Raw genomic sequence first — 18,910 nt, forward strand, 5'->3', positions numbered from 1 at the left:
AGCTTTTTAAGTTAGGCTTTTGAATGCCCCCAGCTACTTTCTAGGAGTACATCTCTAGCGTCCACAACCGAACAAACCAAGATATTGTATAATAAATGCCTCAGGACATGGCATAAATTACAAGTGTTCAGGAACTGATAAGGAAGAGATCATTTTAAACTGGGAAGATTATGGCCAGTGTCATGAAGATGGTGAGATGTGAGTTGGTCAACATAGACGGCTACAATTTCCACAGGCCCTTCTGGGAAGAGAAAGAAGGGAACGGTATTGAATAAAGACTGAACGCAGAGAAAAACAAAATGGGTAATGGTGAATAAGCTAACTTAGCTGGAGTTGAGGTACTGAGTGGGCAAAGTGAACAAAAGGACCTTGCTGCTTTTACTTTATCCTGTGAATGACCGGAAGTCAAAGTTTTTTCCATGAGACAGCAAAAGATAAAAAGCAGCTGGAACTCCCCAACCAGTTCAAAGAGTAGGTCTGCTTATCTATCTCTCAAATGTTCTTCTATCGTAGAAAACAAAGTTTTATTTTATACTAAATATAACGTGGCTTCCCAACTGAATGCTCCTTGGATGTGTAAATACAGCCATCATTAAGTGAGTAGGTCAGAAGCCACCACTTAAAGCAATGTTCAAGAATAACTGAGCCAGAGTTAAAATCCCAAATACAAGGGAGAGGTCTTCAATGAGGAAGATAAATACGAACAATAAAAAACTGGGTAAAAGGCACAGACAAGTAATTCACAAGGGAAATAGTTTAAATCCCTTACTCTTCAAAATTATTAATGTAATGAAAAATAATGTTAAACTCTATTAATTTGACAGAGATTGTAGACTCATGAAACCCATTTTTAGTGAGGGTGTAGGGCTACAGTCACTCTCATATGCTGTTGGGAGGGAACCTTTCTGGAAGGAAATTCAGCAATTCCACTTCCAAGAATTTATCCTACAGAAACATCTCAACAAGTACCCATAACACATATACAAGGATATTCACACTATGGCATCATTGTACTGTGAAACACTGGAAACAATCCAAACATTTATCGATGGAGCATTAGATATGTTAATCATGGCATGTCGGTGTAATGAAATTACCGGTATATGTTTATATACCTGTAAAGAATGAAATAGTATTTTTATAGTCATTTGGAGGTATGCACAAGACAAACTGTAAACTCATGACAGTTGACATCACAGTGACTTCATTTGCTATTTTATTCATTTATTTATTATTAAAGATTTTATTTATTTATTTGAGAGGGCACAAGCAAGGGTGAGGGAAGAGGCAGAGGGAGAAAAGAGCTGAGCAGGGAGCCTAATGATGCAGGGCGTGATCCCAGGACCCTGGGATCATGACCTGAGCCAAAGGCAGATGTACCACCAACTGAGCCATCCAGGTGCCCCGCTCATTCACTACTTTATAACCAGGGCCGACTGCCTGCCTCAAACTAGCTACTCAATTCTTGTGGAATCAACAGAGACTTGGTTAAGGAAAAAAGTTAGAAAACATTATACAGTCCGATCCCATTTTCCTTTCGTAGTAACACACACAAAAACAACTCTATGGTTAATGGTGGATGTTACTGGAGAGTGTGACGGGGACAAGATGTTTTCCTTTTTACTTTATACATTTTTTTTCACCTTATCACTTTTAACTTTAAAAATGATTTTGAAATGAATATGTATTATTTTTTCCTAAGAAAAAAAATGACCTAGAAGAGTTATGTATGATCTCCCTGTGGTATCCTGATGCTGAGTAGAGTGGCAGCTTTGGACATGAAAACATTTCATATAACGTCACCCAGGAAAGATAAACTTGGACAGGAACAAGTAACAGGTAGCTGGGGAGAGCACTGCAAACAAGTCAAGGAAGGAGGGTGCTGGGGTGGGGTCTACCTTGTATTTCTAGGTGTAAAGGCCTGAGATTCCTTTTTAATTTTTCTTAAGGTTGTGTGTGTGTGTGTGCATGTGTGTATGTATGTAAGCAATCTCTATCTAGCCCCACCTAGCGTGGGGCTTCAACTCAAGACCCTGAGATCAAGAGTCACATGCTCCTCCAACTGACCTAGCCAGGCGCCCCAACCCATGTTTTTTTGTTTTTTGTTTTTTTTTAAGTAATTTAGCAGTATGTAGGGGGGAAAGTGTTATAGTCACCATTTATACCAGGCACTCTAGCAAACTCTCTGCCAACTTTTAATCCTGATGACAAGCTAAGAGAATGTTCATGAATACATTTTACCCAGGAGATAACAGAGACTTTGAGATTGGAGATTTAAACCAGGTGGGTCAGGCTCTAAGGTCCATGAGCTACTCTACTGAGGTGCTCAAGGAATTGGGTGACTGGCAGAAAGGAGGCCATTCACAAAATAATCCAGCTATGTGGTATCCAGGAAGCAGTCAGGACACACACTGGGTGGTGTCTGAACCAGTTAGCACCTTAACCACCCAGTTATGTTAACATATATGGTGGAAACAAATCATTGTACCAAACCATCCATGGATTCCAACTTAGTTGTACTGTTTCTAACTTAAGAGTAATAAGGCTCAGATATTTCTTTTTAAATTGGCAGCACGGTTCACATGAATCCTGTTAGTTCTACAAAAGCCAAATATTAACACTTAGAAGACGTGCAACAAGAATTTATTTATGTTCATGATTCTGTGAAACATAGCAAAAGTCTTCGAATGCTGGCAATACACATAAGTTAAATATAACAAACTGTAGACTAAAAGCTGCTTTCATCTTCCTATAGTAGCATAACCAAAATCTTGCCTGCATTCAATAAGAGATAAAATGTTCGTAATTTACTGTCTGGAAAGAGACAATCCTTTTTCATTATAATTTGAAATGCTGATCCTCTGCTATGCTGTACAGAAAACTTCCAAAAGAATGCTAATACAGAGGTGCAAATCTCCCTAACTGAGCTGTTAATTTCCACATCTACATCATGGACCAGTTAAGTATGAATGTGATTAAGCAGTGGCTATAAGTGGCTATACTGCATTTCTTGAGCCATTTAAAATTTTAAAATATTCTAAGTGGTGTTGTACAGTTTCATCTTTAAGGTAAATAGTGCTACTGATGATGAGAAATGGATCGTATTCACAGCACCTTTTTCTTCCAAGGATTTCAGGGAATTCCACTAAGTCTGAATCCAAAAGTACCTGGAGAGCTGTAATCTTTCCTGAGTGAGACTAATGACAAATCTCCAGGGGGACGGCAATCACAGCTTAGGTCAGTGGGTTCCCAGCTTTTGAGACCATACTTCACAGGAAGAAATACATTTTTCATGAAGATTTCACACACTTTCTCTCTCACACACACACAATGCTCGTAACTAAAAAAAGATTCCTGAGTTTATCCTTCCTGCTTGCAATGCACTCTGACATTTTCTATTCTACTCTATCTTTGTTGTTATTAGTACTGTTATTGTTGTTAGCTCATGTGGGTGACCATCTGCTAAGCTGATTTCATGACCCACTTACAGGTCATAACAACTGGTGTGAAAAGCATTACCTTAAATGTTGAAGTTTTTCAGGATGCTGCCTGGGCAGCCTTCTCACTCCCCACACACTTTCTGGACCCCACCAATCCTCTCTCTGGCTCCAGGGACCATCTGTATATGAGGACTCCTGCCCCGATCCCACTTCCAGGCTCCAGTCCCACATATTCCAACTGCTCACTGGACAGCCCCATTTGCATATTTCAAAAGCAACCTTAAATCCATGTCCAAAACCGTATTTAATGCTGACTCTTCCTGAGCTTTACTAAATAGCACCAACCCAGCCATCCAAGCCAGAAACCTGGGACCTCTCTCTTGCCCCACCCTCCCACAGCCAATTAATCAGAGTCTACTTGTGTAGCTTCCAAATTACTTTTGAATCCTTCCATTTCTTTCCACCCCAGGTTCCCATTATCTCTTGACGGGGCCATTGCCAAAGCCTCCAGTGTAGCGCCCCTCCCGCCAATCCCTCTTCTACCCCGTAGCCAGTGTGATCTCCCAAACATGCAAACCTCATTACATGACACACCTCAGTGGAATGCCAACCACCTCATGATGGAGCTGGCTCTGTATCTGGCCTTCCTGGCCTATTTCTCCAATCTTAGCTCTTGCCACGTTCCCTCCCCTTCCCCCAGCCCCCAGATTCTAAACTGGTGGCTCTCAGGTCTGGCTGCACTTGAGGATCACCTGGACTACTTTTTAAAAATACCATGCCCAGACTTCACTTCACAACAATTACATACCAATCCAATTAGTGGCCGTCCTGGATAGCTGGAGGGCCCTCTGCCTTCAAGAGAAGGAAGTGCTGTCATTCCCTGGCCTTCACACAGCCCCACTTCTCCTTCATGTCTCAGCTGAAATGTCACCTCTTCAATGGTCATATCCCCTAATCCCCCAGGCCTGCTGAGGCACCCCCATTCTACGCTCCCAAAGAATCCTTCATCTCCCTATTGCAATCTAGTGAACTTTGAAATCTCTTAGCCTGGCACTGGTGGCTACTCCACAAATACCTACAAAATGAATACAAGAATAAGTGAATTCTAGTATCAGGTATGCTGAGAAGCTGCAGTTGAGTAAAGCTGAGAAAGAGAATGCTACTGACCAGTCAAGACATAAACCAACATCTGTGCTGTCCTAAAAAAGAGATTCTCATCTCCACAGAGTATGTAGGGTTGGCAAGCAGAGGCCATTTGGTGCTTCGATTTAATTCAATCAAGCTTTCTTATGAAAGCTTTTCCAAAAGAAAATACTTCATCCTCATTGTGTTCCTAGTTCATCAGAGGTGATAAATAGCGACTCATTTGTCCCATTTAACAAAGGGTAAGACGAAGTTACTTGCCCAGAATGACCAAAGCGGACCAGAGGAAGGCGAGTCAGATCTGGGCTGCACATGGCGTGTGTTGCTCAAGGCAGCTGGTGCTGGCTTCCAGAGCAGAGCTAAACAGCAGAACAACGAACGTACGGACAAAGCTCAGGCTAACATTCCTGCAGCAGCTCCTTTTCAACTGTATTTCAAACAATGCTTATTAAGGTGCCTATTAAAGTCTTGCTAGTAATTGAAAAAATTATATATGTGCAATGAGCATGAGTTAATGTTAGCAAAAGAACCTTAATTTTTGCATCTCCTGACTTCACTTTTAGCTTGTTACCTTAACCTTGCATTTTTGTGGGGTTCTTTACATTTTATACGGAGGTGTAAAGTCACATTTGAGATATAATTCCATTAGCCACACAAGCAACTTCATAAGGCTATTATGTTGCATCAACTTTTTCTGTAAAAATAAATTGTTAAGGATATTATTCCTGGAACAGAATAAATTCTTGGAATTACTGAGTAACTTATGTACCGTACCACTGTTCCAAGAACACATTACTTATTTTATCATGACAAAGTAAAGTTATTAATCTTCTGGCTTCCATTTCTACAATGAGAAATGCCTGTGAGATGCACAGACACCTGCACTACATTTCAGTTCAACTTTATATCATCCATAAACATCTCTGTTTTGGACACCTCATCCAAACAAAGGCTCACAGAATACTCTATGTAGCATTCGATTTTATGAAACTATAAAAGTTCCTTGCTGTTAATTATAGAGACAAATGTCTCATCACACATTTGGTTACCAGATAGCATAATTAGTTTTCTCCATTAACCTTTCAGATATAAAATTTGATTTCTAAGTAAAAAAACATTGTAAAACCCTTGCAATTCAAATGATACAGTATATTTGTACATGTTTGGGGGAAAAGGCAATAGTAAGAAAACAATTTTATGGATTCTTATTTGCAAAGATACTGATTGTCTGGAATACTGAAAGGAAATCTGTCTAAATTTCTTAATGATTTTAAAATATATGATTGAATATGCATATAATAAGCTGTCCTTTGTACAGAAAGGAGGCTCAGTAACCTGATCATGAATGGAATGTGCCCTTTGATCTCGCTCTGGGTACGGTGATGTGGCTGAGTAGGTCCACCCCGGCCCCTCATTTCTGCCCCCTTTACACGGGCAGCTGGGAGCCAGCCAGCAAGGAAGGGTGTGTAGTCTATAGCAATGCGATAGTGTTTCTCTGCTCAAAGCTAACTGACCCCACAACCTTGGCCTGCAGAGGACCACATGCCAGCTGACATGTGTAGGGGACATTTCTGATCATCACAATGATTCGGGGAAGGGGGTGCCCCTGACGTTTATCTACACTTATGCTGCCAACATTCAGTCCTCTTATAACACACGGGACAGTCCTGCACAAGAAAATCGTTCCATAGCAACAGACTGACCCACTCAGATCAGCTGAGAACGGCAGCAAATTGCATTTTTAACATGTCTTAAATATGGTACTCATTTGTTTATTTAAAAATAGTTATTGAGAAGCTACTCTATGTCAAGTATTGTGTCCTAGGAACACAGTCAACAGAGTCTTGCCCTGCAGGATTTCAAACTGAGATTGGAGCAATGAAGGCTTAGATAGACAAGGTGGCAGAGGCTACTCTAGGTAGAGCCCAGCAGAGCAGACGCCAGGCCCACTGGACTGCAGCACCCTGAGGGCCCTGCACAGCACGGTGTATGGGCAGGGTGGTGGGGGCCAGAGCCAGTACCCACACACAGGTATGGCAGTGCGTCCTCTTCCGGGGTTAAACTCTAAGAGAGGGCACTGCCATTAACCTAATCAAAAAGAAAAAAAGAAACATGAGATGAAAAATAAAGCTTCTGGGGTCAGTGTTGACAAATTTTACTCCTGGTATGTGAGGTCCAGTTAGCTACTAAGAAGGAAGTGTAAATTTTCACCCCTTGAAGCCAGGGTGGAACTTAGAAGTAAGAGTTGACTAATAATGTTTCAAAGTGGCTGATTCCCCCACTTTATTTTGAATTTAAAAGTGGATGTCTCACTGATTCTCTGAGCCTGTACTGATGCTTATTACGTGACCTGCATGCTGGGCAATGGGGATGCAGAGACGATCCTCGGGGAGTTTATACTCCAGTGGGGAAGAGAGAGAGAGAAAAAAGAGTAAATTGGCAACACCTTTGCTGTGATAGCACCATGCCACTGTGGAAGGAGAAGTGAGGGCAATCAGAGAAGACTGCCTGGAGGAAGTTACATCAATTTGGCATCTCTAGGGAAAAGAGAGAGCCAAGGAAAGAAGAGGGAGGATGGTCCAAGTGTGAAATTCCGAGCAGAAGAGGTGGCTGGTGCAGCCACCAGGGTGAGAAAGTGCCTAGCCTCAAAGGTGAGGACAGATTCCTCTGGCAGGAACGAAAGCCCTCTGGTATGGCTGACGCCTGGGAGGTGGACAGACAGTGTCAGCAATAAGCTCCAATGAGACAGGTGGCAGTTCATGTAGTGTCTTATTGGTCAGGCTTAGGAGTCTCAATGCTAACCTGAAAGTCGAGGCAGGGAGCAACCCAAGCGGCGCAGCCCTGGATAAACCCCTGCAGGTTTGGGCATCTGCTCCTTGCTGTGTGGGCCACCCCCTGCTACTGCGCACACACACACATTTGGGTGCATGTGATTCCAGGTAAGGTAACGTTCTCTCCAGTTATCTGTGACTTATAAGAATAACAGAGTTGCTTTGTAAATGTCCTAGATCTATTTTTAACTTGAAGATGCAAAACACACTGTTCCAAAATCTTTATCTTATAGATGGCCGTGTTATTTTTTTCTTCCCAAAGTGAAAATCCATATTCCCATGGGAACCAGAGAGGCTAAATTGTTAATACATCTCTTTAAAGTCTGTCCTTCTTGGAGGTGTGTTTTTTTCTCTTTTCTTTTTTAATGATTTGGTCATGATCAGGGTAGGGAGAGCAAACAATCACAACGCAACGCACATTTTACTCCCAGGGTGGTTCCTGAACTACACCAAGTCTGGATGAGAAACAGAAAGAGGCAACTTTTTCTCAGGACACGGGAGGGCTGTGGTGAGCTGGCACAGCATGTGCGCTCCCTCGCAGTGTGACATGCACCAAGGCCTGTTGTTGAATTCCTGGCTTTCAATTTTCCTGAAATTTAGGTATGAAAACTTGCGTCATGTGGAATCTGAGAAGTAGACAATGCCAAGATCAGTTGATAAACAGGTCAATCCTCTCTTAAGCACTCCTACCAGGCTGTACCTATGTTATAGCACAATACAGAGCCAGTGGAGCAAAGACTATTTTTTCAGTTTTGGATTTTCAACATGTCGCTGGCTTTCGAATGTGAGGTCCTCCCCTTTTTGGTCTTCTCAAGATTTGAGGGCAAAAAGAAAAAAAAAAAGATTTCAAGTTGTATCTCACAAATTGACATCAGAAATCCCAAATTTCTGTGCTAGTTTATTATTTTTTTAAAGATTTTATTTATTTATTCATAGACACAGAGAGAGAGGCAGAGACACAGGCAGAGGGAGAAGCAGGCTCCATGCAGGGAGCTCAATGTGGGACTCGATCCCGGGTCTCCAGGATCACACCCCAGGCTGCAGGTGGCACCAAACCCCTGTGCCACCGGGGCTGCCCCTCTGTGCTAGTTTAATATAACAGATTCTTCCAGTTAAATGTAGCTTATTTTAGTTTGGCTCACTAAATGTCTCCAAAATCTCAACAGAGTGGTATATTTTAAAAGCAACTCTTCAGGGGCGCCTGGGTGGCTTTGGTTAAGTGTCTGCCTTTGGCTCAGGTCATGATCCTGGGGTCCTAGGATGAAGCCCCATGTCGGGCTCCCCACTCAGTGGGATGTCTGCTTCTCCCTCCCTTTCTACTCCTCCCCCACTTGTGCTCTCTCTCTTTCTTTCGAATAAATAAAATCTTTTTTTTTTCGAATAAATAAAATCTTTTAAAAATCTTAAAAAAAATACAGCAACTCTTCAGAGGTCTATATGATAGTGTCCAACATATTCACGTACTTAGATATTTGAGTACCTATCATCTGGGTACCTGTTATGAATAAAACACTGTGCTGGGTGCTTCAAAGGATACAAAAAAGAATCCAGGTCACACTCGCTCTGTGATCTTAACAATTTATATGTTATATATGATATATATATAACATATATGATATGATCTCAATATATATGAGAGATGGTGCAAATAAACAACCACAATTCAGTGTAGTAATTGTTTGGGGGCTGTGGGGGTGCCTGCAACGGTAACTTGGAGTGCAATAAGCCATGCACAAAATAAGCAGATACTAGGTAGTGCATGGTAAGTGCCATAAAAGAGTGATGTTGTTATTTAGTCTAAAATGTTCAGAAGAACATTTAAATCCTATTTCAGAAGAAGGGACACAGGGATAATAAGAAAAATATGGTATTTCTTACTTTAAAAAAGTGTTTTGTCATATAGGATTTCCTTTATGTTGTAGGGGAACCTGCTGCAGAGGTTAGGGCCAACATCACCATTATATTATGAGAGAGAGAGAAAATCCCTTAAGAATTTTGTGCAAGGTGTTATTTACTGTTAACCCGAGATTCAAACCGAGGTCTTCTGACTTTAAACTTGACTTCTCTCTACTGTGCTATACAAACTGAGGAGGCCTCCAGGCCTCGGTAATGTTTGAGTTGGGCTTTAGAAACCAATAGGAGACAGGATTGTAATAGAAGGAGTCTGGAAATGGGGTGAGACATGGCAGTGCCTGGAGAGTACAGGCTGGCGAGATACACACGCGCGCGCGTGCGCGCGTGCACACACACACACACGGGCAGGGAAAGGTGCTCCAGAAAGGAATGCTAAGAGGCCAGGCTGACACAAGCAAATGTTTTAAGTAGGAAGAGGAGAGAAATAAGACTATAAAGGTGAGCTAGAAGCAGACAAGGAACAGCAAAGGGAGGAGGAGAGGGGGCCTGGCTTTCCCAGAGGCCGCAGGCACAGCAGAAGCAACGTGGCAGCCACGTCCACGGCCAGCGTCTCATCTGCAAGCTCTCTGACCTTGGGCAAACAGACATTTCCAAAGACCCACGTTTTTCATTTAAAAATGGAAATAACAATACTTCTCCAGTACAGGAAGTGCCGAGTGTACAGCAGATGTTCAACCAACTTTACTTCCTTTCTTCCCAGGTGGGTCCTAGGCTCTGCCCAGCCAAAGCTTCTGGCCACCCACCCCTCCCTTCTACCGCCAGTAGGCCCCCCTCGCACCTGGAGCCCCGCTCTGGCTCTGCGGGGAGAGGATGCGGAGTTACACGGCCCGCTCAGTCCATGTGGGCAGATCGGCAGGGACAGGACAGCAAGGCGGCCCTGACACGGTGAAAGAGTGCACAAGTGGACATCAAAAGACCTGATTTTAAAGCATGCTCAACGACTAATTACAGTGTGACCTTGTGCAAATCACTTTCACCTCCGAGCTAAGCTTCCTTCCTGTCTGTATAACAGATATAACACCCTGCCTCACGGCGTAGTTGTGATATTAGCTAAATGATTAATCCGAGTATGTGAGTATGCGACAGGTCTAACTGCCAACAGCTCCCGAACTTTAGGCAGAGTGCGGTATCTGAGGATGTCTGAGTCTGCATCTACGGTTACAGAAGCAATTTACACATGCGCTTATGTTCAAGGAAGCCATCAGCGTTCAACAGCCTCAGGAGGCTCTCTCAACTTTGACTTTGCTTGCAATTTTTTTTGAAGCCATTTGTGGACCTACAGGATAAGCAGGTCTACTTTCAGTGCTGTAGGAAACCTCAGAAACCATTCAGACCAGAAGTTTTTACACGGCGACGAGGGCACCCTAAAAGCCATGCAGAGGTGGAGTGTGCTGCACGGTGCCCTGGGGTAACGTGCAAAGTTCTTAGCACAGTGCCTGCCATGCAGCAAGCTCTCCCCAAATGACACCTACCATTACTGGCTGTGTTTCTAACCTCAAGAAACACTGAGGACCGGCTTGGACCTTTAATTTATTCGAGGTTGCTTCTCACTCATGGAACTTCAGCCACAGGTGAGGTGGAACATCGGGGCACCTCCTCCCTCTTGGGAAGAAACAGGAGCCAGGTGGGACCCAGGCCACCTGACTCCAGGGGAAGAGGACCGCCATTTAACACACGCACCTGCCCATTTCTCCAGGAAGGAGACCTACATTGTCGTGAGAGGCTAACTCCCTAGCCTGGAAAAGTGGGTAGAGATTACTGGAGTGTGTCATCTTTGAGGAGACTCTGGGGACCACGGTGGTGGCAGCTGGCATCAATAAAGCCACTGAGAAAGATTTAGAGATTCAGACACCTCAACCTTGCTCAACTGGCATGGTTACTATACCCTGTGCTTTGCCTGTTGAAAGCTGTATAACTGAACTGAGCATGTCAGAAGGAACTAGAACAGGGCCAGGGCCTGGCATGTAATTGGAGCTCAATAAATATTTATCGAATGAATAAATGAATGAGACTGAACACCTGAAAAAGACATGTTTCAAATTTATATATTGACAATCTAAAAACCCAACTTATAAAAAGAGATTTTATCAAATGCCTGTGTTACTGCTACAAGTAATGGATTCACCATCTCACTAAAATACTTTCCAAAAGTGCCTTGCCGCCAGATAAGGTCTCTTGGTGGTCCTTGAATTATCTGGCCCGACGTGGTAGATTGGGAAAGGTCCTTGGACAGGAGCCATGGGTTTACTCAAGATTCCACTATTTATGAGCAAAGTGTTTTACTCTGAGCCTCAGTCCTGTCCTCTAGGTAATGGGAATAAGAACATCTGCCCTAGTGACCTTATGGGAATACCCCCAAAACCACAGGATGACAGACATGAAAGCACTTCTTACAAGGGCGACCCTCATTTAACATCTGATTCGCATGACAATATGTCTCTGCTGTAGCTTATGGTCCCCTTCCCACCTGGAATCTTCTCCAATTCCCCTCGGCCTATCCAGATCCTCCCTAAGCTCGAGGTCTCGCCTTTCCAGAGCCCTCCACTTGACCCTGCATTCGGCCTTCCCTTCCAATACTGCTTTTGCTCATTGCCCTAATGGTTCATATTTGTCAATGAGTTATCGTTCACACAGAGGCGTGCAGCAGGGTGTTTCCAGCACAGGCGGAGGTGCCCTGGGATCCCAGTTACGGCACTTGCTACTTGAGAGGCCTCTGGCAGGCTACCAAACATCTAAGTCCCACATACAAAATGGGGATGATAATGACTTACCAATTTGCCACGAGGGCAGCCCTAGTGGCGCAGCGGTTTAGCACCGCCTGCAGCCTGGGGTGTGATCCTGGAGACCCGGGATCAAGTCCCACGTCAGGCTTCCTGTATGGAGCCTGCTTCTCCCTCTGCCTGTGTCTCTGCCCCTCTCTCCCTCTGTCTCTATGAATAAATAAAATCTTTAAAAAAAAAAAAACAAATTTGCCACGAGAAGCAAATGAGATGATTCACGTGAGGTCCTCAAGTCAACACTGTGCACACAGTGAGTGCCCAACAACCGTAGCTGTTCTGATTATTGAATGCTGTTCAGAACTGTGTTCTGAACTTGTCCTATGTCCCCAAGTAGATTTAATCATTGAGAACAAGGTCTCTGTCCTTTCCATTTCTTTGGTTACCTCCAACCCCACTCTCATTCCAGAGAAGTGCCGAGTGCATAGTATTTTCCAAAAAAAAATTGCGTTGATTAAAACAAATTGTTTTTTTTCCAAACAGTGCTCAAATTTTTATTGTAGCCCACCACAGCCATCCTGACAATGTCAATGTCCACAGGGCAAAGTAACCTCCTCTGGCCCTATTATCACATTAAAAAATGTGTGAGTAACTCCCAAAGCACTCAGCCAAGCCATTCACACGATTGAGCTATCCTACCATGTTGGATGTGCTACATTAGTCAACAGCCTAAAAATATTCCAGAGAAATAGATTTCATGTGGGAACTCTGCCAAAACCCGGAGCACTCACTCACTTTTCCGGAGACGTGAACTTTAATCTTATAGGTGGAGATAGCATTAAAGATAATACATATGTCTGAACACAGAAAATCCTATACAACATCCGTGTTTTAGGACCACATTACAGTTGAAACAGTTCTTCTCACATTTTGCTAAGAAACTCCCTTCGATGTCATAAGCCTCACAAAATTCTTCATCCTAGCAAGTTCCATTATGGATAGATTCTAGCAATTTATGAAACAACCACGGTTTAAATCTATGTTTTGAGAAGAGTACGTATAAAGTAAAAATGCCTGTTTTTAACATCATCAACAACCAAATTCTTAACTTCACATGTAACTATTCCCCATTGCTTTAGAAATTATGTTACTGTGATCATTTGCTCCTCCAGTTTTGTTTTTTTTTTTTAATTGACCTGGAGATAAAATAAAAATGTGCTTTGGGAACCACATCCCACCGTCCCCAGAATAAGCAAGATTGACAGGCACATGTCTGCACTGTTTGATCTTTTGTCTCTTGATGTCTGAGGCCTTCTTGTCTAGTAACTTGGAAAGCTTATTCTGACCTGGTCTTTTGGTGATGTTTTCTTACCTTCCTGGACTCGAGCTGGGGAAAATGAAAGGAGCAATGTGTGCCCCCTTCAAGAGTTTGCATTTTACTGAATTCTGAGCACTAACACCCTCCTGTTCTCCACCCCTCACCCCTGTCATACCCAGAATTACTCACTGTATAGCATCCTTACTGTTTTCCAAATACACAGGGGAACTGGCTGGAGGTGGGCGGGGGGGGGGGGGCGGGAGGGAGAGCGGGGAAGCTCGCTTTGTGGAGGAATAACCCAACCAAGGACACGATGTTCCATTTTTATGATAAATGTAAATTTTCTACTAATAGGCAAATTCCTCATTTCCAGTGACTAAGTTGAGTGGGACTTAGATACAGAATTCCAACCAATCAAGTTCAGGGAAATGAAAATACAGAATTCTAAGCGATTAAGGAACTGAAGAGAGTACAATCCAAGAATATCTTCCTTCTGGGTTGTAGCATTTCACTTGCCTATTAACTTCTCGGTGTTTAGCTCTCTTAGCCATAAACAGGTGCGAGGCATAGTTGCCAGCGCTGGTGACAGTCCGTGCTTGGATGGAAAGATCTATATGCCTTCAGTGGTGGCTCATGTAAGAAATGCTGATCCTTCCCTCCTATTTTACCTCAATCAAGTATTCGTCTGATTTCTCAGACCTTTGCAACCCACCCTTTCTCTGCCTCAAAGCCAAAGGGAGAGAGACCCCAGAGACAGATTACTTCACTATCTGGCTTTCATGTTGTTTGGAGCTGCGGTACTACACGCACACTGGGTCTGAGAAGCAATCTTACTTCCTTTGGCCCTCGATTCTCCCCAGAGAGCCAGCAGATCCGGCCCTTGCTTTTTATCACTCTTGGCCTCGAATGTCTCGCACTTTCTGCTCCCTTCTCGGTGCTCAGCCTCCTACCCCAGGGTGGTGTAGGTGGTCAGGATGGGCAAGGTTGAAGCCACACGCCACCATTCACTCTCTACTCCTACTTCTCCTGCTTTATGGGTACTTCCCTCTTGGTGGCAAAATCGATAAGTTGTTTACTTTTTGGTTCATGGTCTGGGAGTAACACACTGCACGTGCACGTGCAAGGTCCTTCATGATTGGCATCTGTATCAAGAACTGTGCTTGGAAAGAATGGCAAATGCTTCTGACTACTCACTTACTCAGCATGCAGCTACCCAAGTGGGATGGTCTCACAGACACTGCTTTTAGTCAGCTCGTCCCTGAGGTGAGCTTGGAAGGAGGATGGCAAGAGCAAAGCATGGTTCATCTCTCTGACCAAAAATACCGGGGTGAAGTGCATACAAGTCGAGTGTAGATTTAATTTAATTTTGTCATGGCAGGATTAGCAACCAGGCCACAGAGGTGAAGGGACATTATAATAAGACAGCATATTAATCCTCTATCCCACCCAAGGCAGAAGCAAAACCAAACAAATAGCAGCTTCCTGGAAATTGAATTTCTGTTATCCAGATGTCAAAGATGTAATACCCCAATTACACAAACTATTGCCAGTGAAGCATGCCAGCGAATATGCAATGTAAATGGGGTGAGCACAGAGCGACAAACCTGCACAGTCAGCATCTGGCTCTGGGAGTGAGTGATAATTAGCACTGTGTGTAGACACTAATAAACATTTATGTCTGAAATTACAACTTTTAGCAATGTTAATAGGGGATATATTGGCAATCTGTAAAATAAAAGGTCTTGAAAAGAATGTCATACATTAAGCAATGGCAGACATTTCCCGTTCTGGCACAATCTTTTTTTTTTTTCCTCTTTCCCTTCCCCCTAATTGCAAACGGCCACACTGTTTTGCTGAGAAATTAATTGACATAGGAACCTACCTAAATAAATGGGTTGTGTCTCTTTGGCCTCCCCATTAACATCGTTGCTGAATTCTGAGATCTTATATACCTCATGGTGATAATCTGGGATGAGAAAACAACCAAAAATTAAAATTCTAATGAGCTGCAAGATATGAAAAAACAAGACTAGACTCTCATTACATATAAGATGTATAATCTATACTTTAAACTATAAATTTCCAAGAACTCGGTTAATCACTGAATTTGTAGTCACTAATAATCTCTAAAACTTTGCTTACTCTGAGGAAGTATACAAACTTGAAATATTACTTTGACTTTAGAAAACAGCCTTGCTGATCACATGGTTTTCACAGTAAATTTGGCCCAGAGATGCCAATTACTAGGCCTCTTTGCTTTCAAATGACAAGTATGTTTATAAGGGAAAGAAAAACCTTGCCCAATCATAGGCCAGGGGACGATTCCAAAATTATCTCCACAACCCACTTCCATGAGTACAGTCTATCAATAGCATGCTTTCGGGTAACCTGATGCTCAGTTTTCTCAGTTTACCCAGAAAAATTCCAGCCTTTAAGCAGCTTACAGGAAAGCACACATGAAAATTACTGATTGGTTATTTCAAATATAGTATAGTCTAGATAAGAAAGCAAGATTCTCATCATTCACACAGTCTTTTTGCATTCAGCTACTGCACTTTAATATGCAATAGTTTATTTGCTAAAAATGCACCTGCAGAGCAGAGAGAAGAATCAGACCCATAATTCAAAGAAAAAAAAAAAGAGGAAAATGAAAAACTTGCTATGTCAGTCAAACTTTAAAATGCAGTACTTTACAAGCGTTTTTCTTCTCTACGGAGGCTACTGGGCTTGCCAATGGTCTATTTCTAAAAGGTAGGATCGTCTAGGAAGAAAATAGAGGTTCCTTCTTAACAGCTATTCCCCTTTTTGTGGCTTGAGACCTAACAGGTCAAGGTCTACAAAACTTCTCACTTTTCAGATAAAGTAGTAAGTTGTCTGAGAGGTCATAAATAAGAAAGCAGCCTACATTCCTGAATGAATCAATAGACCCACCGGCCAGTCACATACGGAGAGATTTTTAAAAGTACAAATGACTGAGCAATCCACACACAAAGAGAAGGAAGAGCCAAATATTTTGAATTTGTAAAAACTATTTCAGGCCTCTTTCATTAAACAGTATCCAAACTAAAACAGGGGAAACAGATCTGAGCCGATCTTGGAAATAAATGTCTATACAACCACCTTCAGACCAGCCAAGAGCAGACTTTACTGAATCTACATCACAGTTAGCTCAGCTTAGCCTGAAAAGCCCTATTACTTGGAAATCACCCTCCAATTTTCATCAGCTCGCAGGGGGCTTCTCCAGGTTCCTGCTCTCCCTCTACTCTGAGGCCAGTGCTAGATAGAACCACAGATGGAAAGGGGACAAATTCTGGGGTTTGGTTCTGACCTCAAGTTGATTCAAAGAAGATATTTAAACAAGGCGGTTCCAAAACTCGGTATCAGGACTTGTGACATGAGGATGGGGGGGGGGGGGAGAAAGTCACCTGCCTGTAATTTAGGGTAACACAAAGCCATTTTAATAGCCCTATTTTAATGTCTGCTCTTATCTCAAGTTCTCATCGTCTTTGACAAAGTCCAATCAGGAAAAGAGAGACCTGACAAGTAACTGAACACAGGACAGGGCGAGATTCAGCTTTCCCCGGCCCTCCCTGTGAGAGACCCAAGCCCGAAGACGGCGGGCGGCATACACCTGTTAAGTCGTCAGGAACCGGCTGGAATCTTTCTTTCTTTCTTTTTTTTTTTTTTTTAATCGGGATACTTTTGTGACCGACAAGCGATCCCTTCCGAAACACCTTCCCACCCACCCCCCCACCCCCCACCCCCCGGAACGTATCTATAGCGAAGATGCCAGAGGTCAACCGCTCTCGTCTGGGCTCGTACACCTTCACCTAATGAGCTGCTTTCTGGTGCTTGAAAGAACCACCACCTTTTTTTTTTTTTTTTTTTTTTTTTGCTTTTGCTTCTGTTTTCGTGAGGAGGGTGTGTGTGTGTGTGTGTGTGTGTGAGGAGGACGGGGGGGAGGCCAGCCCCCAAGCCGAGGTCGGGACCGAGTGTGCACGGCCTGCGGGAGAGGCAGCGCGCGCCCCCCGCCCCCACCCGCACCCCCCACACCCCGGCCGCGGGACTGGAATACCAAAGAAGGCTCTCGGCTCCCCAAGTGTCATTGTTCGCTAATTTCCTGAGGTGCCCTCCGACTTGTTTACGCTGAATAACATCCTGCCTCCCCCCCACCCCCCTGCACAACTTTCCCCGCCGCGCGGCGTGTGCGCCCCCCCGCGCCGCCCCCGCGGGAGGGGACCCGGGGGTCCCGGAAGCGCCCCCGTCGTCCCCACACCGCGGCCCCCCCGCGGGCGCGGGGCGCGGGGCGCGGGGCGCGGGGCGCGGGCCGCGGGGGTGTTTACGCGGCGCCCAGTCCTCCCCGCGCGCCGCCCGCACGCCCCCCGCCCGGCCCGGCGGCCCGCCGCTTACCTCGGCTCACCAGTTTGAAGCTCTGCGATTTCCTGCTCCTCTTCCTCTCGGAGAACTCCATGGTGCTGGCGGGAGGCGGGAGGCGGGCGGCGGGAGGCAGGGGCTGCGGCCGGGGGGCGGTGAGGCGGCTGAGGCGGCGGCTGAGGCGGCGGCTGAGGCGGCGGCGGCGGCGGCTCTTGTCACCCGGCAGCGGGAGCGCCAGGACCAAGGTCCGTGCCCTGGATCCGCAGGGGGAGGCGAGGGCGAGGGCAGAACCACCTCGAGCGCGCCCGGGGGCTGCGGCTCGCGGCGCCGGCGGCAGAAGTTGCCCCCGCCGCGCCGCGCCGCCGCCGCCGCCGCCGCCGCCCGGTCCCGTCAGCACGCCCCCCGGCCCCTTCGCTTGCCGGGTCCCCGGGCCGCCGCCGCCCGAGCCGAACTTTCCGCGGGGGAGCGAGTTGGGGGCGGGGAGGGCGCGGCGCGGCGCGGCGGGCCGGGTGCTGCGGGCGGGCCGGCCTGGGCGCTGCTCTGGACGCGGCGGCGGCGGCGGCGGCGGCGAGCGCGGCCCCGGGGACGCGGCGGGCGGGCCGAGGGCGGCGGCGGCGGCGGCGGCGGCGGCGGCGGCGGCGGCGGCGGCGGCGGCGGCGGCGGCGGCGGGGTGCGAGCCGGGTCGGGGCGCTGACCGCCCCCGCGGGAGGAGGGGCGCCGAGGAGGAGGCGGCGCCGCCGGGACCCCGGGGCCACCTGCTGGCGGAGCGCGGCCGCCGCCATCCCCGGGGGCCCGGGCCGCCGCCACCCACCGGCCTGGCCGCGCGGCGCCCCGCGGAGGAGCCGGAGGCCGCGGCGCAGCGCCCTCGGCCGGGCCGGCCTCCGCGCGGGGACTGCGGGGGTCGGGCCGGGGCGGCGGGCGGTGGGGGTGACCCGGGCGCCTCCGCCGCCGCCGCTGCTGCTGCTGCTGCTGGGGGGAGGGGGGGCCGGCTCCCGACCCCGAGCTCGCCTGCCTCTCGCCGCCGCTCCCCGGGGCCGGGCTTAGGGAGGCGTCGTGCCGGGTGTCGGGGGACCCTCGGCCAGCGCACTCCTTGCCTGGAGATCCGGGATGTCGGAGGGGCCGCGCTCAGCGGGCTTTATGCAAGTTTTTAGGGAACACGCACATGCACACACG

General features: G+C 46.2%; 1 protein-coding gene across 10 annotated transcripts in view; it reads right to left on the reverse strand.

Moving 5' to 3' along the window:
- BEND7 (BEN domain containing 7) overlaps window positions 1-18,253 on the reverse strand; it is an 81,217-nt gene extending 62,964 nt beyond the window's left edge. For 9 of the 10 annotated variants that reach the window (XM_055332164.1, XM_055332166.1, XM_055332168.1 and 6 more), the window contains exons 1-2: window positions 17,774-18,253; window positions 15,246-15,329 (exon numbers count right to left, since the gene is read on the reverse strand). In XM_055332164.1, the coding sequence (XP_055188139.1) occupies window positions 15,246-15,329; window positions 17,774-17,834 (145 nt within the window). In that variant the 5' untranslated portion in view covers window positions 17,835-18,253. The remainder of the gene's footprint in view (window positions 1-15,245; window positions 15,330-17,773) is intronic. The other variant, XM_055332169.1, reaches the window with a different exon arrangement.
- Between the last annotated feature and the right edge of the window lie 657 nt (window positions 18,254-18,910).

Source organism: Nyctereutes procyonoides, unplaced genomic scaffold (assembly GCF_905146905.1).
Source record: "Nyctereutes procyonoides isolate TBG_1078 unplaced genomic scaffold, NYPRO_anot_genome, whole genome shotgun sequence".
Classification (NCBI taxonomy): domain Eukaryota; kingdom Metazoa; phylum Chordata; class Mammalia; order Carnivora; family Canidae; genus Nyctereutes; species Nyctereutes procyonoides.